Source organism: Cucurbita pepo, chromosome 6 (assembly GCF_057944985.1).
Source record: "Cucurbita pepo subsp. pepo isolate OVF chromosome 6, ASM5794498v1, whole genome shotgun sequence".
Taxonomy (NCBI): Eukaryota; Viridiplantae; Streptophyta; class Magnoliopsida; order Cucurbitales; family Cucurbitaceae; genus Cucurbita; species Cucurbita pepo.
Genome location: NC_141803.1, coordinates 13,736,426 through 13,764,268, shown reverse-complemented (window position 1 = coordinate 13,764,268; position 27,843 = coordinate 13,736,426). Strand labels below are relative to the sequence as shown.

The 27,843-nt window shown below is 38.3% G+C and overlaps 2 protein-coding genes and 2 pseudogenes across 2 annotated transcripts; all 4 read left to right on the top strand.

The window, feature by feature from the left end:
- The first annotated feature begins 3,211 nt into the window (after positions 1-3,211).
- Positions 3,212-3,826, top strand: LOC147792356 (secreted RxLR effector protein 161 pseudogene; annotated as a pseudogene).
- Positions 3,827-12,294: 8,468 nt separating this feature from the next.
- On the top strand, positions 12,295-14,054 carry LOC147792355 (glycosyl hydrolase 5 family protein-like). The gene is made up of 3 exons (XM_087124564.1): positions 12,295-12,870; positions 12,943-13,543; positions 13,621-14,054. The coding sequence occupies exons 1-3, from the start codon at positions 12,295-12,297 to the stop codon at positions 14,052-14,054; spliced, it is 1,611 nt and encodes a 536-aa protein (XP_086980690.1).
- Positions 14,055-21,460: 7,406 nt separating this feature from the next.
- LOC147792354 (secreted RxLR effector protein 161 pseudogene) lies at positions 21,461-22,075 on the top strand (annotated as a pseudogene).
- Positions 22,076-25,873: 3,798 nt separating this feature from the next.
- On the top strand, positions 25,874-27,633 carry LOC147792353 (glycosyl hydrolase 5 family protein-like). The gene is made up of 3 exons (XM_087124565.1): positions 25,874-26,449; positions 26,522-27,122; positions 27,200-27,633. Exons 1-3 carry the CDS (start codon positions 25,874-25,876, stop codon positions 27,631-27,633), a joined length of 1,611 nt encoding a protein of 536 aa, XP_086980691.1.
- Positions 27,634-27,843: the final 210 nt, after the last annotated feature.

The following is a 27,843-nucleotide window of genomic DNA, read 5'->3' as shown; positions in this document are numbered from 1 at the left end:
TGTTAGGAGAGAAAGAGACAGCAAAAGAAGCATGGCAGACGTTAAAAACTATTCATGTGGGTGCTGAACGTGTAAAGGAAGCAAAGATCCAAACTCTGAAGATTGAGTTCGAAGTTATGAATATGAAGGAGTCCGAGACTATAGATGATTATGCAGCAAGATTGACATGAGTTGTTAATAAAATACATACTTTTGGAGACAACTTCGAAGAGGCATGCTTGGTGAAAAAATTTCTCCGCTCAGTACCTTCTAAGTTTCTTCATATCGCATCGGCAATAGAGCAATTTGTCGATTTAAATGTGATGACCATGGAGGAAGTCATCGGCCGTCTTAAAGCATACGAGGAACGGATCGGTGGCAACAAAGAGAATGTTGAGCATGTCTTATTTACAAAAGGAGAATGGAAAGCAAAAGAATCGAAAGGCAAAGGTGAAAGTTCAACTTTCAAGAAAAAACGTAGCGACAATGGAGGCCATAGCCGAGGGCGAGGTCGCAGTGGTCGCTGGAGAGGGAGAGGTCATGGACGTGGAAACGACTCGTTACATCAAGAGAAGAAGAGTGACAAGAGCAAGGTAAAATGCTACAATTGTCAAGGCCTAGGCCACTATGCCTCAGAATGTCGGAAGGTGAAATGTTATAATTGTCAAAAGATTGGCCATTATGCATCCCACTGTAGATCGAAGAAAAGGGAGGATCAGGCGCACTTGACTGAGATGCAAGGTGATGAGGATGAGCCAGTCTTACTTATAGCACAAGTTTGTGAAGTCCGAACTCTCGGTTCACCAGAGTTGACGGAGATGGCTCTTTATGAAGAGAAGGTTGTCCCGGAAGAAATTGACAAGAAAAACAACACTTGGTTCCTAGATACGGGAGCCAGCAATCATATGACTGGTTGTCGAAGTTGGTTCTCGGAATTGAACGAGTCAGTGACCGGCACGGTGAAGTTCGGAGACGGATCACTTGTAGAGATAAAAGGACGTGGAGACGTGATGCTGCAATGTGAAAATGGAGATCACTGTATCCTTTCCGATGTATAATTCATTCCTAAACTTAAAAGTAACATTATAAGTTTAGGACAATTGGATGAACAGGGCTGTAAAGTTGAGATCGAACATGGTTTACTTGTCATTTTCACAAAGGCAAAGGAGTTCTTGGCAAAAGTGAAGCGGTCACGAAATAGGCTATATACAATTAGCCTAAAAACAACGAAACCAACATGTCTACTTGGTAAGTTGTCTGAAGATTCTTGGTTGTGGCATGCTAGATATGGGCATTTGAATTGTGAGGCTTTAAGAAACCTGTCTACGAAACAAATGGTGAAAGGAATTCCGCACGTTGAAAGGATCGAACAAGTTTGTGATAGTTGTGTAATCACTAAACAACGAAGAACACCATTCCCACAACAAGCGAATTTTCGAGCCGTTAGTGTTCTACAATTGGTGCATGAAGATTTGTGTGGTCCAATTACTCCAACAACTCATGGAGGTAATAAATTCTTTTTGCTGTTGGTAGATGATTTTAGTCGATATATGTGGATTGAATTGCTAAAAAATAAATCTGATGCATTCTTGGGATTCAAACGTGTTTAAAATAAAATTGAAGCTGAATCCGGAAAGAAATTGCAAGCGCTTAGAACTGATAGAGGTGGAGAATTTACAAGTATTGAGTTCAAAGAATATTGTGAGAGCAGTGGGATTAAAAGATATTTAACAGCACCCTATTCTCCGCAACAAAATGGTGTGGTTGAACGACGAAACCAAACGGTTATTGCAATGGTGCGAAGCATGTTGAAGTGCAAAAATTTGCCGATGCATTTCTGGGCAGAAGCAGTGAAGACAGCTGTCTAAATCCTCAATAGATCCCCAACGAAGAGTGTAATTGAAGCAACTCCTCATGAGAAATGGAGAGGAAGAAAGCCTAATGTAGAGCATTTTAGAGTGTTCGAAAGTCTGGCGTATGGAAGAAATACAACACCAAATTTAACCAAATTACAAGACCGAAGTGTGCCAATGATTTTCGTGGGATATGAAGCAGGTTCAAAAGCTTATCGTTTGTATGATCCTAAAGCGAAAAGACTTCATATCAGCCGAGACGTCAAGTTTCTAGAAGAAGAAGAATATAAATGGGATGTGCAACAATTGGAAGAAAATAAGAAGGAAGGTGGTAAATTCGCTGTTCATTATGATCCTCAGGTCTATGTGAAGGACGAGGACATTTTAGAAGAGCGGGGAGAATCATCAGGGACTCTATTGGGAGACGATTCATCACCAGCAAATGATTTATCAATAGGAGACGATTCATACGTCTCATCTAGTCCAAGAAAATTTCGATCGTTAAGAGAAATTTACTCTGATTCTATTGAGTTGAATGAAGAAGCTGGGATGTGTTTTCTTTCACTTGAGGAGCCAAATTCATATATGGAAGCAAGAGATAATGAAAAATGGCAGCAAGCAATGCTAGAAGAGTTGTCTGTTATTGAAAAAAATGGCACGTGAGAGTTCGCAAAACTACCAAAGGGACATCGAGCAATCGGGTTGAAATGGGTATATAAGTTGAATAGAAATTCGAATGGGGAGATTGTGAGGTATAAAGCCCGTTTAGTCGCAAAGGGTTTTGTCGAGAAATATGGAGTGGATTTTGATGAGGTATTTGCACCTGTTGCAAGGCTTGAAATAGTGCGAGTCTTGATTGCTATAGCAGCGCAGGAGAGTTGGGAGATTCATCATATGGATGTCAAGTCAGCGTTTCTTAATGGTGAGTTGAAGGAAGAGGTTTATGTAGAACTACCAGAAGAATTTGCTGTGGAAGGTCGAGAAGGGAATGTTTTACGACTTAGGAAAGCATTGTATGGCTTACGTCAAGCACCTCGTGCCTGGAATGCAAAACTGGATAATTTCTTAAAGTCTCTTGGATTTCAAAAGTGTTCTTTAGAGCATGCTGTGTATACACGTTGGAAAGAAAATAAAATTCAGATAGTTGGAGTTTATGTTGATGATTTAATTATTGTCGGGTCAAGCAAGGATGATATTTTGAGCTTCAACCAACAAATGAAGAAGTTGTTTGAAATGAGTGATTTAGGATTCCTGCCTTATTATTTGGGAATAGAAGTTAAACAAGACGTTGATGGAATCAGGTAATCTCAGTCGAGTTATGCGGCAAAGCTTTTGGCAAAACTTGGAATGATGGATTGTAATCCGTGTCATGTTTTCCTATGGAGCCGAAAACAAAGCTAAGCAAAGCGAGTAATTGTCCATCTGTTGATTCCACTTTTTACAAGAGTATTATCGGAAGTCTTCGTTATTTAGTGAACACACGACCTGACTTATCATATTCCGTTGGAGTTATGAGTCGTTATATGGAAGCTCCGACCATGGTTCATATGGAAGCTGTGAAGCAAATACTCAGGTACGTGAAAGGAACCATTGATATTGGATGTCATTATGTGAAGGCAAAGCAAGTAGAAAATCGATTAATCGGATATAGTGATAGTGATCTTGCTGGAGATATAGATGATCGAAAGAGCACTACGGGGACATTGTTTTTCTTATATGGCAATCCAATTACATGGACTTTAAAGAAACAAAAGATGGTGGCACTTTCATCCTGTGAAGCGGAGTATATTGCGGCGACGTCAGCTGCTTGTCAAGGAATGTGGTTAGGACGTTTACTGAAGGAATTGCATGGGAAGGAAGTAAATCCAGTTCGTTTAAATATCGATAACAAGTCTGCTATAGCATTAGCGAAAAAATCAGTTCATCATGATCGCAGCAAACATATAGACATGAGGTTCCATTTCATTCGTGAATGTGTGCAAAAAGGAGATTGAAGTGGATCATGTAAAAACTGAGGATTAATTGGCTGATATACTTACGAAGCCAATAGGACCACAAAAATTTGTGGAGCTTCGAGAAAGAATTGGTTTGAAGAATGTAAGAATGTGAAGATCGAAATACAAGATTAAGGGGATGATTTGTTAGTTTATTTAATCTTGTATTAACAGTAATTCATTTGTATTTGCTTTTTGTATTTTAAATTATGTCAGTTTTAGTATTTGTGGATAAGATCAAGGGAAGTTATTATAGTTATTAATGTGTGGCTAAGATTGTAAGAAGTTAGTTTTTCTCTCTGTCTGTATATATACTGTGTAACAAGTTGAATAAAATAAGTTGGTTTTGTTTATTTTCTAAGTATTGTCTCTCTTAGAGAATTACGTTATTGTGCAAAAATCACTTCCTCGTACGTGTGTTTTCTGTCAGGATCTTCGCAGTTTTTGTTCATGCACCACTAATGAACTTTGTAATTCATCAATGGACATGTTATCAGTATCTTTGGATTCCTCCATGGATACTACAACATACTTAAATTTTTCAGTCAGGGTATCCAGAATTTTTTCTACAATTTTCTTGTCTGGCATATCTTCTCCACTGCTTCTCATCATGTTGGAGGTTATCATCACTCTTGCAAAATAATCTTTGATGCTTTTATCATTCTTCATCTCTAGGATCTCAAATTCTCTCCTTAATGCATTAAGAAGAGATTTCTTCACTTTTTGGTTTCCACAAAATTTTCGTTTCATTGAGTCCCAAACAATCTTGGCTGTGCGACGATCCAAGATTTTCTCAAAGACAGTTCGATAAATTGCCTGGAAGAGGTAATGCTTTACTTGGTGATCTTTGAGTCTAACATCATCAAGGTGGCCCTTTTGTGCCTCAGTCAACATTGTTCCTTCCTCTTGATCTGAGAAACCAATCTCCACCACGCTCCATAGACCTTTTGCTCTGAGCAAATATTCCATCAGCTCACTCCATCACTAAAATTATCAAAGTGACCATCGAAGTGAGGGATCTTCGTTAAAACTTTGTCTTCACTCATACTCTCTCTATTTGATCACTAAAAAATTGGGGCTATGATACCAATTGCTAGGTTTTGACACAACTAAGCAAGAAACATAAACAATTGAAGCTGGAAGTGATAATATTATTGAATATTGAACTTGGCTTTCGTAGTCTCACAAATAACCCTAAATAGAAACTAACCACAAATCTTGGAAACAAAAATCTTGTAAACAAATTTGGTAAACAAATCAAATATTTAAACTAACCCCATAAAAATACTCTAACTCTTCTTTGATCTAATCAAATTCTTCGAACATGAAGTGGTACGAAGGTTGTGTTTATGGGGAGTAGAAAGAGAGGGGCGAAGGGTTGTTTTAAGAGTATTGTTTGGTATTTAGTTTAATTATTTGTCATATAGTTAATATTTCTATTGTTATTTGTAAAGTTGTAAAAGCCAGGTTGAGTATTCAATAATATCATAACTTGACACGACGATTGTTTAGGTTTTCCTGAGTTATTACTAAGTCAAAATCTAACGCTTAATTGGGTTTTCATCTAATTTTCTTAATAATCATTTAAAACTCACCGTTCTTCCTTCTCAGACGGTGGCATACTCGTTGTGGCTAGTGTCTTCGTGCGGAATCCTAATGTCGCATCGTTCAAATACTCAAAAGCCACGATGGTGATTTACTACCACGGCGAGGTGATCGGAGAAGGGGAGACGCCGGCAGATTGACGAAGGCAAAGGACACGATGACGATGAATGTGACGGTGGAGACTGAGGCGGAGGAAATGGATGAGGGTCTGAGTTTGATGGAGGATTTGAAGTCGGGAGGTTTGAATATCAGTAGCCACACGGAAATGCCAGGAAGGGTCAAAATAATTAGATTCATCAAGAAAAGGTTTGAGGTTAAAATGAACTGCTCATCTACTTTCAATACTAAAACCCAAATGACTCAAAGGGAAGATTGTGACAAGCATGTACAAAATTTCTGATTAATGAAGAATTATGGGAGGAATTTGAAACCAAATGGCTACTAAGTTTGTAGTGTTTAATTATGAGGAGTATTAAAATTTTTAATTATGGTACGTAGGTTGTTTCTACATTTTTTTGGATTATATCACTTTTTACTTTGCTTATGTAACTATATTTGTACGTTGGATCAAGAGTGAATTTGTTTGACCATGAGTGAGTGTGACTCCCAAACCTTTGTAACGACTCATGTCTAGGATTTGACATGGTCAGGTTACCTACTCTTTGTTTCTAAGAGTGAACGCTATTCTCGCGAACTAACTCGAGTTCTTCCGGCATGTCTTTGTTGAGTTATGGAGTCTGCTCCCTGTATTTATAGCTTGGTCAATGGCTATATCCGGTAAAGTTATATTTGGTAAAGCCATATATGGTGAAGCTATATCCGGTAAAGCTATATATGGTACATAGCTATATATAGTAGATGTTTAAATCTGGTAAAACTATATTTAGTAGACTGAAGCATATATATATCCCGTCTAGTAAAGCTTTGAAATGTACTTTTCTATTCTCTGTACTCTCTTGTTGTACATGCCTGAAGTTATCAATACAAAATCCTTTTAGCCAGAGTTCTACTTGCAATTCTCTCTATCCTTCTCTTTGTGATCATCTAGATCGAGCGTGTGCGTTGTTGTGCGATCCTAACAACTGGTATCAGAGCAAGGCAAAATTCACCACGATCTGTGAAGATGGAAAGTTCAAAGATTGGAATTGAGAAGTTCGATGGATCCGATTTCGGTTTCTGGAAGATGCAGATTGAAGATTATCTGTACCAGAAAGATCTTCACGAACCTCTGTTGGGGGTGAAGCCGGATACCATGACCACGGAACAGTGGAAGCTCAAGGATCGACAAGCCTTAGGGATGATCCGGTTGACGCTATCCAGAAACGTGGCGTTTAACATAATCAAGGAGAAGACAACGTCAGATCTGATGAAGGCGTTGTCAAATATGTATGAAAAACCGTCGGCTATGAACAAGGTGTATTTGATGCGTAGATTGTTCAATCTACAGATGTCTGAAGGTGGACGTGTTGCGGATCATATAAATGAATTCAATATGATCATAAGTCAACTGGATTCGGTGGACATTAATTTCGAAGATGAAATTAAAGCGTTGATTTTGATGTCATCCTTACCCGAGTCATGGGATACTGTTGTTGCCGCAATCAGCAGTTCCCGAGGATCTGATAAACTGAAGTTTGATGAAATTCGAGATGTAGTTCTCAGCGAAAGTATTCGCAAACGGGAAACTGGAGATTCATCAGGCAATGCTCTCAGTGTTGATCGAAGGGGAAGAAGCAAATCAAAGAGCTCAAACAAACATGGGCGTTCAAAATCAAAGAACCGGGGAAAATCTCCAAACAAACCCAACGTAACGTGTTGGAGCTGTGGGGGAAAAGGACACTTTCGGACAGATTGTACAAAGCTAAAGAAGAAGCAGAATCATAAATCTGAAGATGATGATGATTCTATATACACAACAGAAGATGCTGAGGACGTTTTAATCCTTAGTGTGGATAGCCCAGCTGAATCCTGGATTTTGGATTCAGGTGCATCGTTCCATTCGTCTCCAAGTAAGAAATTGTTTCGAAATTTCAAATCAGGAAATTTCGGGAAGGTGTATCTTGCCGACAATAAAACCTTGGAGATTGAAGGAAAGGGAGATGTCTCCATACAAACTCCAGCAGGAAATCAATGACCATTACAAGATGTCAGATACATTCCTGGTCTCAAGAAGAACCTGATCTCTATTGGTCAGTTGGATAGCACAGGCTATGCAGCAGAGTTTGGAAAGAGTTCCTGGAAAATTGTGAAGGGCGCCATGGTTGTTGCGTGTGGCACAAAATCCGGAACCTTATACACTACTGCAGAGTGTATAAACATGACTGCTGCTGCTGAGAGTGCTTCCAATTCAAGTCTATGGCACAATAGACTTGGACATATGAGCGTCAAAGGAATGAAGATGCTCACTGCGAAAGGAGCTTTAGAAGGCTTAAAATCTGTTGATATGGGTCTTTGTGAGAGCTGCGTTATGGGCAAACAGAAACGAGTTAGTTTCACAAAGGCTGCCAGAGAACCGAAGAAAGTGCGGTTGGAAATGGTCCATACAGACGTCTGGGGACCATCTCCAGTTTCATCACTTGGTGGATCAAGGTACTACGTCACCTTCATCGATGACTTCAGCAGGAAGGTATGGGTTTACTTTCTGAAACACAAGTCAGATGTGTTTACCACCTTCAAGAAGTGGAAAGCTGAAGTTGAAAATCAGACCGGCTTGAAGATCAAATGCCTGAGGTCTGACAATGGAGAAGAGTACAACAAATCAGAGTTTATAACATTTTGTGCAGCTGAGGGAATTAGATTAATAAGAACAATTCTCGGTAAGGCAAGACAAAATGGTATTGCAGAAAGGATGAACAGAACCTTGAATGAGCGAGCAAGAAGCATGAGGATTCATTCTGGATTGCCAAAGGCATTCTGGGCTGATGCTGTGAACACAGCAGCATATTTGATTAATAGAGGGCCGTCAGTACCCTTGAAGTTCAAATTGCCCGAAGAAGTATGGACAGGAAAAGAACTCAAGTACTCTCACTTGAGAACCTTTGGCTGTACTGCATATGTTCATGTTGATCCAGAGAAGAGAGATAAGCTTGATGCTAAGGCTGTGAAATGCTACTTCATAGGCTATGGCTCTGACATGTTCGGGTATAGGTTTTAGGATGAGAAAAATATGAAGATCCTAAGACACTGTGATGTGACCTTTGATGAAAATGTCATGTACAAGGACAGAGAGAAGATAAACTCTGAGACTACGAAGCAAGTGGGAGTTGAATTTGAGTGGCAAGAAAATTCACACAGTGATGGTACAACAGAAGCTCAAGAAACTCCTGATCCTATTGCTGAAGAACCAGACGTGGAGCAAGTTGCACCTGAACAGGTGTTGAGAAGATCATCCAGAACTACCAGAGCACCAGACAGATATTCAACCTCATTACACTATCTGTTGCTGACTGACGAAGGAGAACCAGAGTCCTTTGATGAGGCCCTACAAGTGGAAGATTCAACTAAGTGGGAGCAAGCCATGGATGATGAGATGAGCTCACTTGAAAGGAATAATACGTGGGTGCTGACTGAGTTGCCTACAGGAAAGAGAGCTCTGTTGAACAAATGGGTGTTCAAAATCAAGGTTGAACCAGATGGCAGAAGGAGGTTTAAGGCTCGGTTAGTAGTTAAAGGATATTCACAAAGAAAAGGCATTGGTTATGCTGAGATCTTTTCTCCAGTTGTGAAATTAACTACTATCCGAATTCTACTGAGTATTGTTGCATCGGAGAATTTGCACCTTGAGCAAATGGATGTAAAAACGGCATTTTTACATGGAGATCTAGATGAGGAGATCTATATGCAACAACCCGAAGGATTTGCAGCTCCAAGCAAGGAGCACATGGTGTGTAAGCTCAATAAGAGCTTGTATGGACTGAAACAAGCACCGAGACAATGGTACAAGAAGTTTGACTCCTTCATGAGCAAGAGTGGTTTCCACAGAAGTGAAAAGGATCAGTGTTGCTACCTCAAGAAATACACTGATTCTTATGTGTTTCTACTCCTGTATGTGGATGATATACTAATTGCTGGATCAAGTATGAGGGAGATAAACCACCTGAAGGCAAGCTTGTCTTCAGTATTTGAGATGAAAGATTTAGGTGTAGCGAAGCAGATCCTTGGGATGAGGATTTCTCGAGATAGATCTGCTTGCACATTAAATCTATCCCAAGAGCAGTACATTGAGAAGGTGTTGTCCAAATTCAAGATGAATAACGCTAAACCCAGGACTACCCCCTTGGCAAATCATATTAAATTGTCAAAGGGGCAATCTCCCAAGACAGTTGAGGAACGTGAGCACATGGCATCAGTTCCGTACGCTTCTGCAGTTGGGAGTTTGATGTATGCTATGGTCTGCACTAGACCTGACATAACACATGCAGTGGGAGTTGTTAGCAAGTACATGGCAAATCCAGGGAAGGAACATTGGGAAGCTGTGAAGTTGCTTCTGAGATATCTGAGAGGTACATCTAATACTACAATTTGTTATGGCAATGGCAAAGTAGTTCTGCAAGGTTTTGTGGATGCTGATCTGAGTGGAGATGTAGACTCCAGCAAGAGCACATCTGGGTATATCTACACTATAGATGGAACAGCAGTGAGTTGGATGTCTAAGCTTCAGAAATGCGTTGCTCTTTCATCTACTGAAGCTGAGTACGTGGCCATAGCTGAAGCTGGAAAGGAGATGATATGGATGACAGACTATCTAGAAGAATTAGGCCGGAAGCAGTGCAAGAAGATCCTTTATACAGATAGTCAGAGTGCCATACAGTTGGTGAAAAACCCAGTCTATCATTCAAGGACAAAACACATTAGAAGACGGTACCATTTCACTCGCAGGTTAGTGGAAGAAGGCGATATGTGTTTGGAGAAGATAGAGGGTGCAAAGAATCCATCAGACATGTTGACAAAATGTGTTGATGTTGGAAAATTAAAGCTATGCAAAGCCCTAATTGGTATGGTGTAGGATCAGTCTCCAAGTGGGAGAATTGTTGAGTTATGGAGTCTGCTCCCTGTATTTATAGCTTGGTCAATGGCTATATCCGGTAAAGCTATATTTGGTAAAGCCATATATGGTGAAGCTATATCCGGTAAAGCTATATATGGTACATAGCTATATATAGTAGATGTTTCAATCTGGTAAAACTATATTTAGTAGACTGAACCATATATATATCCCGTCTAGTAAAGCTTTGAAATGTACTTTTCTATTCTCTGTACTCTCTTGTTGTACATGCCTGAAGTCATCAATAAAAAATCCTTTTAGCCAGAGTTCTCCTTGCAATTCTCTCTAAACTTCTCTTTGTGATCATCTAGATCGAGCGTGTGCGTTGTTGTGCGATCCTAACAGTCTTTTCCATATTCACATGCATCCTAGAAATATTCTCCACAGGTTACGTGCATCATAGAATTGCTCCAAGCAAAACATACCTAACCATGAAGTTCTTATAATTGAGCTATCGAAAAGGAAACTGAACCTTATTGGTATATGGAGTGACTATCCATGTTCTAAAGTATTTCTTGGCTATCATATCCTCAGGATACCTCTCGTTTGGAAGTGGTTTCGGTTCAGTCATGTACCCCTCATTTGCTCGGGTGTCACATACCTACCAACTTTCACATTAGTTCGTTTTCAAACCACATCTTACTGGGAGAGATACTGCCCTAATACAATTTGTAACGGCTCATGTCCAAGATTTAGAGCCATTAGGTATCGAATCTGCATTACAAATCTTGATCTATCCTAGACATGACACGTTACAATTTTGGTCGACCCTAAAAGCTTGATCAAACATTTTAGAATGATCCACTAATCCAAAACCAGTTCGGTGTAATGGCTCGTCCCTTCAAAAGTTGGCCTGAGTTTAACGACGTGACTTTTTAACCGGCCATCAAGAAAAAAGAAAGAGAATTTGTTTGAAAAAAGAAGGTCAGATGGCCAATTTATTTTTTATCAGTGGGGACATAAAATTATAGACCTCATTTTTTCTCCTTCCACACAATCAAATTCAAAAGGTGACATTTTCCAAGCGTGGGCATGGAGGCTCATAATATAAGTTCTTACCAAACTACACATCGAATAGCAAAACTACACGTCGAATTGTTTACGATAAAAAAGACAAAGCAATCTGAATTTATTTATTGTATGCTTTGGACCTTCTAAATATGCGACAACAAAAATTCAATGTTCAGAATATTCTACTTTCTCTCCTAGAATATATATATATATATATATATATATATATATATATATATATATATATATATATATATATATATATAAATTAATAAATGCATAGTATTGTATGAAAAGTGTATAAATAAAATATTTTCAATAATTTGATTACATTTTTTAAAATTAGATAATGAAGATGTTAACTATTTTATTTTTATTAAAATAATTTTATGTATTTGTGAATTATTAGGTGGAAAAATGTCCCCAACTCAAAAAATGTAGTAGGGGTATTATATAAGAACTTATCATAAACGTAGTTAGCTACTATTTTAATTTTTAATTTGAGACTGGAACAAGCTTCGAGTTTTATTTAAGAAAAAGGGGCCATAATGTTAAAATATTGGTTCTGTGGGCAAGATATGTATGAACGTTGCTAGCTTTGTTAGAAATATTTGCTTATTACTCAACAAATTATCAAAGTTAGAAACACAATTTATTAACAAAGCAACGGAATTAAGAAAAAAATGGAAGGAGTTTCACCGTTACATCGATCTTTGATCTTTTGAACAAATTTCAACCTATTAATGAGATATATAAGCAACCTTTGGGCTATGCTTCTCTCACCCCGATTCATAAAAGAGAAGAAAAAATGGGAAGAGCTTTTCAAGTTGTTCTTTTTCTAGCATTGTTTGTGTTTTTATCTCCTTCTGTTTATTCTTTACCGTTGTCAACAAAAGGAAGGTGGATCGTTGATTCGACAACAGGGCGTCGAGTGAAGCTTGTGTGCGTGAATTGGCCTTCCCACACACAGAGCATGCTAATAGAAGGTCTCAACCACAGGCCATTAAAAGAGCTGGCAGATGAGGCAATCAAGTTGAGGTTTAATTGTGTACGACTCACGTATGCAACTCAAATGTTCACTCGTTATGCAAATAGGACAGTTGAAGAGAATTTTGACCTCCTCGATTTAGAGCAAGCAAAAGCCGGATTGGCTCAATATAATCCTTTTGTGTTGAACAAGACTATTGCTGAAGCCTATGAAGCTGTTGTTGATGTGCTTGGAGAGAGTGGTTTAATGGTGATTGCCGACAACCATATGAGTCAGCCAAGATGGTGTTGCTCTCTTGACGATGGCAATGGATTTTTTGGAGACCGCTATTTTGACCCTCAAGAATGGCTACAAGGTCTTAGCTTAGTTGCTCAACGCTTTTCCAAGAAATCAACGGTACGTACAAATTAAGGAAAATTCTCACACTCTTGAAACTAAATTCTCACATTCTTTTGTTATGACATTTAGGTGGTTGGAATGAGCCTACGAAACGAGATACGAGGAACCAATGAAAATGCAAATGATTGGAACAATTATGTTACTCAAGGAGTAACAACAATCCACAACATTAACCCAAATGTTTTGGTGATTGTTTCGGGCCTAAATTTTGATAATGATCTTCGATGCTTAAAAGAGAAGCCCTTGAATGTAAGCACCTTAGACAACAAGTTGGTTTTTGAGGTGCACTTGTATTCGTTCAGTGGAGATCAAGAGAGTAAATTTATAAACCAGCCACTAAATAATATTTGTGCAAATATTATCGATGGCTTTGTAGACCATGCTGAATTTGTTAGAGAAGGACCAAACCCATTTCCTTTGTTTGTCAGCGAATATGGGTACGATCAGAGAGAGGTTAACGATGCAGAAAATCGGTTCATGAGTTGCTTCACAGCTCATCTTGCACAAGAAGATTTAGATTGGGCATTATGGACTTGGCAAGGTAGCTATTATTACAGGGAAGGTCAAGCAGGGCCGGCAGAAACATTTGGAGTTCTCGACTCCAATTGGACTCAAATTAAAAATCCTAACTTTGTCCAGAAGTTTCAACTATTGCAGACTATGTTGCAAGGTAAGTATAAATATATTAACGATTTTGAATATATGGATCTATAACAAGTGTATAAGACATTTTTTTACGGTGCACAGATCCAAATTCCAATGCATCGTTCTCGTATGTTATATATCATCCACAAAGTGGCCAATGCATCCAAGTCTCAAATGACAACAAAGATATTTTCATGGGTAATTGCTCCATCTCAAGTCGATGGACTCATGACAATGATAGCACTCCAATTAGGATGTCAAGCACTGGTTTATGCTTAAAGACAAGCGGAGAAGGCCTTATGCCATCTCTCTCAACGGATTGCTTCGGCCCTCAGAGTTCTTGGAGAGCCATTTCAAACACTAAGCTTCATTTGGCCACCGTAACTCAAGATGGGAAGAGTCTTTGCTTGCAGGTTGAAAGCTCTAATTCTTCAAATATTGTGACAAACTCATGTATTTGCACTGATGGTGCTCCAAATTGCCTCCAAGACACCCAAAGTCAATGGTTTGAACTCGTTGAAACCAACACGTTGTGAGTTGCTTATGTATTGGGAAGAATAAATATATGACATGCCCGACTTTGAATTGGCCCCTATTTTATCTCTAATTCTATTCATGCTCGTGCTTGACTATAACCGATTTTATTTATCGTACAAACATATATGAAAAATAATACCAACAATAATGATCGTATAAAAGATTGGACATATAATAAATAATAGAAAAATAATTATTGACCATTTAACTGCGAATTTAAGCATAAAATCGACAACCCTAATATGACTCCGGCATTTTCAAAACTTTCATGCCAACCCTAAATTCAAATTCCAACAACTACTAGTATATTGGACCAAATTCTAAATTTCTATTTTAAACTAATTAATAGACTAAGCAACATTTGTTGGAACAAGTTTGAACCATTGGGGTTGAGGATCATCGGTGCAACTTCCCTCGTCTCTAAAGCAAATGCATTTCTTCACAACAACTATAGTATCAGATTCCTTCTCCAAACAAAAATTGTCTTCGCCAATTTTGTTGGCCAATTGGAGATTTGCTTTCGAAGCCACCGTCCAATTGCTTCCATCGCCAGAGCATTCGTCGGATACCACCGGTGCTTTTCCATCTCTGACGGATTTCAAACCCTGCCCGTTTGACAACAACTTCATCGGGACTTCCATCTCCACTATGGTTCCATTGCTTCGGAGTGGCACAATCGCCGAGTTCAACTCCTCCTTTGTCCTCGGATTTGACACATTGCCCTGATACGGGATGCAGCATTATGTATGATATTGGTGCTTTAGAATTTGGATCCGCAAGAAAAGAGCTTTAGTTTCAAATTCTAACTAAAGAAATATATAAAGGTTTGATTTGTTATAATGCACGGTTAGATTGAGAAGCAACAAATTAACCTTGATTCACTCTCTTGATAAGTGGAAGCATTTGTTTAAGTGACGGGGGTACTATCTTTAGTCCAAGAGTGATCCATAACGCCAAAACTTTCACTCAGGATCTTCATTACACCGTCTGTACATATAACTTCCTTGGAACGCCCACAAGCCCCAATCAATATCCTTCCCGGCAATTCGAGCCAAAAAGCAGCTCATGAACCGATTCTCAGCCTCGTTGCCCCCCGAACAAAGAAAAATAGATTAAAGAAATTAGAGAGAGTGAGTTTGCCATTGTGGGAAGGTAGAAGTGACAAGTACTGGTTTTGACGTAACAAAGCCAAAAACATAAACAATTGAAGTTTGAAGTGATAATATTATTGAAAAGTGAACTTGGCTTTTATAGCCTTACAAATAACCCTACATAGAAACGTTTCTATCCACAAATCTTGGAAATGGAAACAAATCTGGTAAACAAATGTGAGAAATATTTAAACTAAATTCCTAAAAATACTCTTAACTCTTTTTCATCTAATCAAATTCTTCTGACCATTTCTCCCGTGAACTTATTCTTCTTTGTCAAGAATTAGTTCAAGTCAGAAAAACTCGGCACGCTAAGTTCTTCACAAAACTTCCGAAATGCTTTCTTATGTGTTTGGAACTTCCGTGTAGAACTGGATTTTTGGATAGCTTAATAGTTGAAGTATTACACACATTAGCTTTGTTCCTTCTATTTGAGAGTGACCAATCTCTTTGAGTATATCCTCCTCATCCAAACATCTTGACATGCACAAGAACTAGCAGCAACGAACTCAGCTTCTCTGGTTCATAAGTGACTATAGGCTGCTTACGAGAAAACCAAGCTACTGCTCCTCCACTAATCACAAGCACATGGCCTGAAGTACTCTTGCTTTCTTCCATGTCTCCGGCACAGTCACTACCAGTCGATCCAGTCAAATCACCGACTCCTCCTTTTTTATAAAATACACCATAATCTACCGTACCTTTCAAGTACCTTAAAACAGTTTTACCTGCTGCAAAATGTTGTTGTGTTGGACATGCCATAAAACGACTAATCAAACTTACAGCAAGCATGAGATCAAGACGAGTAGTTGTGAGATACATCAGACTTCCCACTATTTGTTTATACAAAGTTACATATACTTTTGCACCATTTTCATCTTTGCCAATTTTCTTTCCTGGAACAGTGGGATTACAAACAGAATTGTAATTCTCTATGCCAAGTCGATTTAAAACTTCAACAGCCTACTTTCTTTGACATGTGAAAATACCATCTAATCTTTGTATTACCTCTATTCCAAGAAAAAATTTCATCTGACCTAAGTCAGTCATATCAAACTCTTTCTTCAAGGAACGTTTAAACTCGTCCAATAGTTCTTCATCTGGTCTCCAGTAAATAAAAAATCATCAACGTAAATGCTTACGATAAGAATTTTACCTCCCTTCCTCTTGATGAAGAGTGTTTGCTCACTGGAACTGCTTTTGAATCCTTCCTTGATGAAGTAGGATTCTATTCGACCAAACCAGGTTCTAGGTGCTTGTTTTAATCCGTAGAGAGCCTTTTGGAGTTTGTACACCATCTCCTCACTTCCCATTTTCTCATAGCCTTCACCGGAATCTGTTAACCATACAGGTGGATGTCGATTTCTCCCCTCCCTTACTGTCAAATCTGGTGCGACGGTTACTGGAAAAATTGTTTTCAGCAACTTGTTCAATTGTTTCAGCAACCGATTCAGTCGTTTCTTCCGTGATTTTTCTTTCTCCGTTTTCAGCAACTGGTTCAATTGTTTCAGCAACCGGTTCAGTCGTTTCCTCTGTTATTCCTCCTCCTTCCGCTGTGTTCTTATCTATTTCAATGTTTTCCCCCAGTCTAATTTTTCCGTTGCTCTCCATTTACCCATTTTTTGAAATGGAGTTCCGATGTTGCTTGCCTTTCATACATGCCTCACAGGTGGGGTTTGGAGCCCCAATTTGCGGAAGGCCTTTCACCTTGTTTTTGTGTTTCAAGGTGCACAAGCCTTTGTAGCCGAGATGACCATATCGATGGTGCCAAAGTGTTGACTGGTCCGTATTTGAAACTTGGAGGCATCTTTCTTCATTTGTTGTGGTAGATGGTTCAGCACCCAAAATAAACTGCCGATTTGCGATCATAATTGACTCTGCTATTTTTCCTTTTTGTGGATGATAAATGCTACATACACCATCTTCAAACAGCACTGCTACTCCTTTTTTCTTGTAGTTGTCCAACGCTCAAGAGATTATTTTTTAGTTCAGGTACCCAATACACATTACTAATAGTGCAACGAACCCCATGCAAAGTTAATTTCACTGCACCCTTTCCCATAACTTTCCTACCTGTATTATTTCCAAGTTTTTCAATGTGGGAAAATGTCTTGTCTAAGCTGGAAAACATACCTTCACTTGCACACATATGGTTTGAGCAACCCGAATCTAAGAACCAAGCATCACTCCTTTTTGCTTCATGTCTTAACATATGAGCCATTAACAGCATTTCATCCTCTTCTTCCAGCTCTGCATAATTCAATTCCTTATTCATCTTTGAACATTCATAATTAAAATGAGCTAAGTCATGACACCTATAACATTCAACCATTGCTTTGTTGAAAGTTGATCTTCCTCTTCCGCGTCCTCTGCCCCTGTAAGTTCCTCTTCCTCCATTACTTATTTTCGTTCGTCCTTCGACTTTCAGAACTTGCTCCTCTCCATTAATGCTGGATCTGTTAGTTTATTCAATCTTGTATTAACCGTAATTCATTCGTATTTGTTGTTTGTATTTTAAATTATGTCAGTTTTAGTATTTGTGGATAAGATCAAGGGAAGTTATTAGCAGTTATTAATGTGTGGCTGAGATTGTAAGAAGTTAGTTTTTCTTTCTGTCTATATATGTACTGTGTAACAAGTTGAATAAAATAAGTAACTTGGTTTTGTTTATTTTCTAAGTATTGTCTCTCTTAGAGAATAACGTTATTGTGCAAAAATCACTTCCTCGTATGTGTGTTTTCTGTCATTTGGTATCAGAGCACTGGTTACATGCCAAAGATCATGCCGAGAAATAATAACAACAATGGAGAGAGAGGAGAGTCGTCGAAGTCTGCAACAAAGGAAGGTCTGGTATCACTCCAATGCCCGACGTTATCGAGAACCAACTACTCAGCATGGGCTATGAAGATGAAGGTCTATTTGCGTGCTCAAGGGGTGTGGGACGCAATCCAATCAACTGAGTCTCTGGATAGTCTTGATGAAAGGAAGGATCAAATGGCCTTAGCAGCTATCTATCAAGCAATCCCTGAGGAGATGTTGTTTCTGTTAGCAGAGAAAGAGACAGCAAAAGAAGCATGACAGACGTTAAAAACTATTCATGTGGGTGCTGAACGTGTAAAGGAGGCAAAGATCCAAACTCTGAAGATTGAGTTCGAAGTTATGAATATGAAGGAGTCCGAGACTATAGATGATTATGCAGCAAGATTGACATGAGTTGTTAATAAAATACGTACTTTTGGAGACAACTTCGAAGAGGCATGCTTGGTGAAAAAATTTCTCCGCTCAGTACCTTCTAAGTTTCTTCATATCGCATCGGCAATAGAGCAATTTGTCGATTTAAATGTGATGACCATGGAGGAAGTCATCCGCCGTCTTAAAGCATACGAGGAACGGATCGGTGGCAACAAAGAGAATGCTGAGCATGTCTTATTTACAAAAGGAGAATGGAAAGCAAAAGAATCGAAAGGCAAAGGTGAAAGTTCAACTTTCAAGAAAAAACGTAGCGACAATGGAGGCCATAGCCGAGGGCGAGGTCGCAGTGGTCGCTGGAGAGGGAGAGGTCATGGACGTGGAAACGACTCGTTACATCAAGAGAAGAAGAGTGACAAGAGCAAGGTAAAATGCTACAATTGTCAAGTCCTAGGCCACTATGCCTCAGAATGTCGGAAGGTGAAATGTTATAATTGTCAAAAGATTGGCCATTATGCATCCCACTGTAGATCGAAGAAAAGGGAGGATCAGGCGCACTTGACTGAGATGCAAGGTGATGAGGATGAGCCAGTCTTACTTATAGCACAAGTTTGTGAAGTCCGAACTCTCGGTTCACCAGAGTTGACGGAGATGGCTCTTTATGAAGAGAAGGTTGTCCCGGAAGAAATTGACAAGAAAAACAACACTTGGTTCCTAGATATGGGAGCCAGCAATCATATGACTGGTTGTCGAAGTTGGTTCTCGGAATTGAACGAGTCAGTGACCGGCACGGTGAAGTTCGGAGACGGATCACTTGTAGAGATAAAAGGACGTGGAGACGTGATGCTGCAATGTGAAAATGGAGATCACTGTATCCTTTCCGATGTATAATTCATTCCTAAACTTAAAAGTAACATTATAAGTTTAGGACAATTGGATGAACAGGGCTGTAAAGTTGAGATCGAACATGGTTTACTTGTCATTTTCACAAAGCCAAAGGAGTTCTTGGCAAAAGTGAAGCGGTCACGAAATAGGCTATATACAATTAGCCTAAAAACAACGAAACCAACATGTCTACTTGGTAAGTTGTCTGAAGATTCTTGGTTGTGGCATGCTAGATATGGGCATTTGAATTTTGAGGCTTTAAGAAACCTGTCTACGAAACAAATGGTGAAAGGAATTCCGCACGTTGAAAGGATCGAACAATTTTGTGATAGTTGTGTAATCACTAAACAACGAAGAACACCATTCCCACAACAAGCGAATTTTCGAGCCGTTAGTGTTCTACAATTGGTGCATGGCGATTTGTGTGGTCCAATTACTCCAACAACTCATGGAGGTAATAAATTCTTTTTGCTGTTGGTAGATGATTTTAGTAGATATATGTGGATTGAATTGCTCAAAAATAAATCTGATGCATTCTTGGGATTCAAACGTGTTTAAAATAAAATTGAAGCTGAATCCGGAAAGAAATTGCAAGCGCTTAGAACTGATAGAGGTGGAGAATTTACAAGTATTGAGTTCAAAGAATATTGTGAGAGTAGTGGGATTAAAAGATATTTAACAGAACCCTATTCTCCGCAACAAAATGGTGTGGTTGAACGACGAAACCAAACGGTTATTGCAATGGTGCGAAGCATGTTGAAGTGCAAAAATTTGCCGATGCATTTCTGGGCAGAAGCAGTGAAGACAGCTGTCTAAATCCTCAATAGATCCCCAACGAAGAGTGTAATTGAAGCAACTCCTCATGAGAAATGGAGAGGAAGAAAGCCTAATGTAGAGCATTTTAGAGTGTTCGAAAGCCTGGCGTATGGAAGAAATACAACACCAAATTTAACCAAATTACAAGACCGAAGTGTGCCAATGATTTTCGTGGGATATGAAGCAGGTTCAAAAGCTTATCGTTTGTATGATCCTAAAGCGAAAAGACTTCATATGAGCCGAGACGTCAAGTTTCTAGAAGAAGAAGAATATAAATGGGATGTGCAACAATTGGAAGAAAATAAGAAGGAAGGTGGTAAATTCGCTGTTCATTATGATCCTCAGGTCTATGTGAAGGACGAGGACATTTTAGAAGAGCGGGGAGAATCATCAGGGACTCTATTGGGAGACGATTCATCACCAGCAAATGATTTATCAATAGGAGACGATTCATACGTCTCATCTAGTCCAAGAAAATTTCGATCGTTAAGATAAATTTACTCTGATTCTATTGAGTTGAATGAAGAAGCTGGGATGTGTTTTCTTTCACTTGAGGAGCCAAATTCATATATGGAAGCAAGAGATAATGAAAAATGGCAGCAAGCAATGCTAGAAGAGTTGTCTGTTATTGAAAAAAATGGCACGTGAGAGTTCGCAAAACTACCAAAGGGACATCGAGCAATCGGGTTGAAATGGGTATATAAGTTGAATAGAAATTCGAATGGGGAGATCGTGAGGTATAAAGCTCGTTTAGTCGCAAAGGGTTTTGTCGAGAAATATGGAGTGGATTTTGATGAGGTATTTGCACCTGTTGCAAGGCTTGAAACAGTGCGAGTCTTGATTGCTATAGCAGCGCAGGAGAGTTGGGAGATTCATCATATGGATGTCAAGTCAGCGTTTCTTAATGGTGAGTTGAAGGAAGAGGTTTATGTAGAACTACCAGAAGAATTTGCTGTGGAAGGTCGAGAAGGGAATGTTTTACGACTTAGGAAAGCATTGTATGGCTTACGTCAAGCACCTCGTGCCTGGAATGCAAAACTGGATAATTTCTTAAAGTCTCTTGGATTTCAAAAGTGTCCTTTAGAGCATGCTGTGTATACACGTTGGAAAGAAAATAAAATTCAGATAGTTGGAGTTTATGTTGATGATTTAATTATTTTCGGGTCAAGCAAGGATGATATTTTGAGCTTCAACCAACAAATGAAGAAGTTGTTTGAAATGATTGATTTAGGATTCCTGCCTTATTATTTGGGAATAGAAGTTAAACAAGACGTTGATGGAATCAGGTAATCTCAGTCGAGTTATGCGGCAAAGCTTTTGGCAAAACTTGGAATGATGGATTGTAATCCGTGTCATGTTTTCCTATGGAGCCGAAAACAAAGCTAAGCAAAGCGAGTAATTGTCCATCTGTTGATTCCACTTTTTACAAGAGTATGATCGGAAGTCTTCGTTATTTAGTGAACACACGACCTGACTTATCATATTCCGTTGGAGTTATGAGTCGTTATATGGAAGCTCCGACCATGGTTCATATGGAAGCTGTGAAGCAAATACTCAGGTACGTGAAAGGAACCATTGATATTGGATGTCATTATGTGAAGGCAAAGCAAGTAGAAAATCGATTAATCGGATATAGTGATAGTGATCTTGCTGGAGATATAGATGATCGAAAGAGCACTACGGGGACATTGTTTTTCTTATATGGCAATCCAATTACATGGACTTCAAAGAAACAAAAGATGGTGGCACTTTCATCCTGTGAAGCGGAGTATATTGCGGCGACGTCAGCTGCCTGTCAAGGAATGTGGTTAGGACGTTTACTGAAGGAATTGCATGGGAAGGAAGTAAATCCAGTTCGTTTAAATATCGATAACAAGTCTGCTATAGCATTAGCGAAAAAACCAGTTCATCATGATCGCAGCAAACATATAGACATGAGGTTCCATTTCATTCTTGAATGTGTGCAAAAAGGAGATTGAAGTGGATCATGTAAAAACTGAGGATTAATTGGCTGATATACTTACGAAGCCAATAGGACGACAAAAATTTGTGGAGCTTCGAGAAAGAATTGGTTTGAAGAATGTAAGAATGTGAAGATCGAAATACAAGATTAAGGGGATGATTTGTTAGTTTATTTAATCTTGTATTAACCGTAATTCATTTGTATTTGCTTTTTGTATTTTAAATTATGTCAGTTTTAGTATTTGTGGATAAGATCAAGGGAAGTTATTAGCAGTTATTAATGTGTGGCTAAGATTGTAAGAAGTTAGTTTTTCTCTCTGTCTGTATATATACTGTGTAACAAGTTAATAAAATAAGTAAGTTGGTTTTGTTTATTTTCTAAGTATTGTCTCTCTTAGAGAATTACGTTATTGTGCAAAAATCACTTCCTCGTACGTGTGTTTTCTGTCAGGATCTTCGCAATTTTTGTTCATGCACCACTAATGAACTTTGTAATTCATCAATGGACATGTTATCAGTATCTTTGGATTCCTCCATGGATACTACAACATACTTAAATTTTTCAGTCAGGGTACGCATAATTTTTTCTACAATTTTCTTGTCTGGCATATCTTCTCCACTGCTTCTCATCTTGTTGGAGGTTATCATCACTCTTACAAAATAATCTTTGATGCTTTTATCATTCTTCATCTCTAGGATCTCAAATTCTCTCCTTAATGCATTAAGAAGAGATTTCTTCACTTTTTGGTTTCCACAAAATTTTCGTTTCATTGAGTCCCAAACAATCTTGGCTGTGCGACGATCCAAGATTTGCTCAAAGACAGCTCGATAAATTGCCTGGAAGAGGTAATGCTTTACTTGGTGATCTTTGAGTCTAGCATCATCAAGGTGGCCCTTTTGTGCCTCAGTCAACATTGTTCCTTCCTCTTGACCTGAGAAACCAATCTCCGCCACACTCCATAGACCTTTTGCTCTGAGCAAATATTCCATCAGCTCACTCCATCACTAAAATGATCAAAGTGACCATCGAAGTGAGGGATCTTCGTTAAAACTTAGTCTTCACTCATACTCTCTCTATTTGATCACTAAAAAATTGGGGCTATGATACCAATTGCTAGGTTTTGACACAACTAAGCCAGAAACATAAACAATTGAAGCTGGAAGTGATAATATTATTGAATATTGAACTTGGCTTTCGTAGTCTCACAAATAACCCTAAATAGAAACTAACCACAAATCTTGGAAACAAAAATCTTGTAAACAAATTTGGTAAACAAATCAAATATTTAAACTAACCCCATAAAAATACTCTAACTCTTCTTTGATCTAATCAAATTCTTCGAACATGAAGTGGTACGAAGGTTGTGTTTATGGGGAGTAGAAAGAGAGGGGCGAAGGGTTGTTTTAAGAGTATTGTTTGGTATTTAGTTTAATTATTTGTCATATAGTTAATATTTCTATTGTTATTTGTAAAGTTGTAAAAGCCAGGTTGAGTATTCAATAATATCATAACTTGACACTACGATTGTTTAGGTTTTCCTGAGTTATTACTAAGTCAAAATCTAACGCTTATTTGGGTTTTCATCTAATTTTCTTAATAATCATTTAAAACTCACCGTTCTTCCTTCTCAGACGGTGGCATACTCGTTGTGGCTAGTGTCTTCGTGCGGAATCCTAATGTCGCATCGTTCAAATACTCAAAAGCCACGATGGTGATTTACTACCACGGCGAGGTGATCGGAGAAGGGGAGACGCCGGCGGATTGACGAAGGCAAAGGACACGATGACGATGAATGTGACGGTGGAGACCGAGGCAGAGGAAATGGATGAGGGTCTGAGTTTGATGGAGGATTTGAAGTCGGGAGGTTTGAATATCAGTAGCCACACGGAAATGCCAAGAAGGGTCAAAATAATTGGATTCATCAAGAAAAGGTTTGAGGTTAAAATGAACTACTCATCTACTTTCAATACTAAACCCAAATGACTCAAAGGGAAGATTGTGACAAGCATGTACAAAATTTCTGATTAATGAAGAATTATGGGAGGAATTTGAAACCAAATGGCTACTAAGTTTGTAGTGTTTAATTATGAGGAGTATTAAAAATTTTAATTATGGTACGTAGGTTGTTTATACATTTTTTGGATTATATCACTTTTCACTTTGCTTATGTAACTATATTTGTACGTTGGATCAAGAGTGAATTTGTTTGACCATGAGTGAGTGTGACTCCCAAACCTTTGTAACGACTCATGTCTAGGATTTGACATGGTCAGGTTACCTACTCTTTGTTTCTAAGAGTGAAAGCTATTCTCGCGAACTAACTCGAGTTCTTCCGGCATGTCTTTTCCATATTCACATGCATCCTAGAAAAATTCTCCACAGGTTACGTGCATCATAGAATTGTTCCAAGCAAAACATACCTAACCATGAAGTTCTTATAATTGAGCTATCGAAAAGGAAAATGAACCTTATTGGTATATGGAGTGACTATCCATGTTCTAAAGTATTTCTTGGCTATCATATCCTCAGGATACCTCTCGTTTGGAAGTGGTTTCGGTTCAGTCATGTACCCCTCATTTGCTCGGGTGTCACATACCTACCAACTTTCACATTAGTTCGTTTTCAAACCACATCTTACTGGGAGAGATACTGCCCTAATACAATTTGTAACGGCTCATGTCCAAGATTTAGAGCCATTAGGTATCGAATCTGCATTACAAATCTTGATCTATCCTAGACATGACGCGTTACAATTTTGGTCGACCCTAAAAGCTTGATCAAACATTTTAGAATGATCCACTAATCCAAAACCAGTTCGGTGTAATGGCTCGTCCCTTCAAAAGTTGGCCTGAGTTTAACGACGTGACTTTTTAACCCGCCATCAAGAAAAAAGAAAGAGAATTTGTTTGAAAAAAGAAGGTCAGATGGCCAATTTATTTTTTTATCAGTGGGGACATAAAATTATAGACCTCATTTTTTCTCCTTCCACACAATCAAATTCAAAAGGTGACATTTTCCAAGCGTGGGCATGGAGGCTCATAATATAAGTTCTTACCAAACTACACATCGAATAGCCAAACTACACGTCGAATTGTTTACGGTCAAAAAGACAAAGCAATCTGAATTTATTTATTGTATGCTTTGGACCTTCTAAATATGCGACATAAAAATTCAATGTTCAGAATATTCTACTTTCTCTCCTAGAATATATATATATATATATATATATATATATATATATATATATATATATATATATATATATATATATAAATTAATAAATGCATAGTATTGTATGAAAAGTGTATAAATAAAATATTTTCAATAATTTGATTACATTTTTTAAACTTAGATAATTAAGATGTTAACTATTCTATTTTTATTAAAATAATTTTATGTATTTGTGAATTATTAGGTGGAAAAATGTCCCCAACTCAAAAAATGTAGTAGGGGTATTATATAAGAACTTATCATAAACGTAGTTAGCTACTATTTTATTTTTTAATTTGAGACTGGAACAAGCTTCGAGTTTTATTTAAGAAGAAGGGGCCATAATGTTAAAATATTGGTTCTGTGGGCAAGATATGTATGAACGTTGCTAGCTTTGTTAGAAATATTTGCTTATTACTCAACAAATTATCAAAGTTAGAAACACAATTTATTAACAAAGCAACGGAATTAAGAAAAAAATGGAAGGAGTTTCACTGTTACATCGATCTTTGATCTTTTGAACAAATTTCAACCTATTAATGAGATATATAAGCAACCTTTGGGCTATGCTTCTCTCACCCCGATTCATAAAAGAGAAGAAAAAATGGGAAGAGCTTTTCAAGTTGTTCTTTTTCTAGCATTGTTTGTGTTTTTATCTCCTTCTGTTTATTCTTTACCGTTGTCAACAAAAGGAAGGTGGATCGTTGATTCGACAACAGGGCGTCGAGTGAAGCTTGTGTGCGTGAATTGGCCTTCCCACACACAGAGCATGCTAATAGAAGGTCTCAACCACAGGCCATTAAAAGAGCTGGCAGATGAGGCAATCAAGTTGAGGTTTAATTGTGTACGACTCACGTATGCAACTCAAATGTTCACTCGTTATGCAAATAGGACAGTTGAAGAGAATTTTGACCTCCTCGATTTAGAGCAAGCAAAAGCCGGATTGGCTCAATATAATCCTTTTGTGTTGAACAAGACTATTGCTGAAGCCTATGAAGCTGTTGTTGATGTGCTTGGAGAGAGTGGTTTAATGGTGATTGCCGACAACCATATGAGTCAGCCAAGATGGTGTTGCTCTCTTGACGATGGCAATGGATTTTTTGGAGACCGCTATTTTGACCCTCAAGAATGGCTACAAGGTCTTAGCTTAGTTGCTCAACGCTTTTCCAAGAAATCAACGGTACGTACAAATTAAGGAAAATTCTCACACTCTTGAAACTAAATTCTCACATTCTTTTGTTATGACATTTAGGTGGTTGGAATGAGCCTACGAAACGAGATACGAGGAACCAATGAAAATGCAAATGATTGGAACAATTATGTTACTCAAGGAGTAACAACAATCCACAACATTAACCCAAATGTTTTGGTGATTGTTTCGGGCCTAAATTTTGATAATGATCTTCGATGCTTAAAAGAGAAGCCCTTGAATGTAAGCACCTTAGACAACAAGTTGGTTTTTGAGGTGCACTTGTATTCGTTCAGTGGAGATCAAGAGAGTAAATTTATAAACCAGCCACTAAATAATATTTGTGCAAATATTATCGATGGCTTTGTAGACCATGCTGAATTTGTTAGAGAAGGACCAAACCCATTTCCTTTGTTTGTCAGCGAATATGGGTACGATCAGAGAGAGGTTAACGATGCAGAAAATCGGTTCATGAGTTGCTTCACAGCTCATCTTGCACAAGAAGATTTAGATTGGGCATTATGGACTTGGCAAGGTAGCTATTATTACAGGGAAGGTCAAGCAGGGCCGGCAGAAACTTTTGGAGTTCTCGACTCCAATTGGACTCAAATTAAAAATCCTAACTTTGTCCAGAAGTTTCAACTATTGCAGACTATGTTGCAAGGTAAGTATAAATATATTAACGATTTTGAATATATGGATCTATAACAAGTGTATAAGACATTTTTTTACGGTGCACAGATCCAAATTCCAATGCATCGTTCTCGTATGTTATATATCATCCACAAAGTGGCCAATGCATCCAAGTCTCAAATGACAACAAAGATATTTTCATGGGTAATTGCTCCATCTCAAGTCGATGGACTCATGACAATGATAGCACTCCAATTAGGATGTCAAGCACTGGTTTATGCTTAAAGACAAGCGGAGAAGGCCTTATGCCATCTCTCTCAACGGATTGCTTCGGCCCTCAGAGTTCTTGGAGAGCCATTTCAAACACTAAGCTTCATTTGGCCACCGTAACTCAAGATGGGAAGAGTCTTTGCTTGCAGGTTGAAAGCTCTAATTCTTCAAATATTGTGACAAACTCATGTATTTGCACTGATGGTGCTCCAAATTGCCTCCAAGACACCCAAAGTCAATGGTTTGAACTCGTTGAAACCAACACGTTGTGAGTTGCTTATGTATTGGGAAGAATAAATATATGACATGCCCGACTTTGAATTGGCCCCTATTTTATCTCTAATTCTATTCATGCTCGTGCTTGACTATAACCGATTTTATTTATCGTACAAACATATATGAAAAATAATACCAACAATAATGATCGTATAAAAGATTGGACATATAATAAATAATAGAAAAATAATTATTGACCATTTAAC

Excerpts from the sequence above, each read along its gene's own strand:
- LOC147792353 (XM_087124565.1), top strand. The coding sequence starts at position 25,874 with ATGGGAAGAGCTTTTCAAGTTGTTCTTTTTCTAGCATTGTTTGTGTTT. Across the intron at positions 26,450-26,521 it reads GCTTTTCCAAGAAATCAACG|GTGGTTGGAATGAGCCTACG; the intron begins GTACGTACAAAT and ends TATGACATTTAG. Across the intron at positions 27,123-27,199 it reads ATTGCAGACTATGTTGCAAG|ATCCAAATTCCAATGCATCG; the intron begins GTAAGTATAAAT and ends TACGGTGCACAG.
- LOC147792355 (XM_087124564.1), top strand. The coding sequence starts at position 12,295 with ATGGGAAGAGCTTTTCAAGTTGTTCTTTTTCTAGCATTGTTTGTGTTT. Across the intron at positions 12,871-12,942 it reads GCTTTTCCAAGAAATCAACG|GTGGTTGGAATGAGCCTACG; the intron begins GTACGTACAAAT and ends TATGACATTTAG. Across the intron at positions 13,544-13,620 it reads ATTGCAGACTATGTTGCAAG|ATCCAAATTCCAATGCATCG; the intron begins GTAAGTATAAAT and ends TACGGTGCACAG.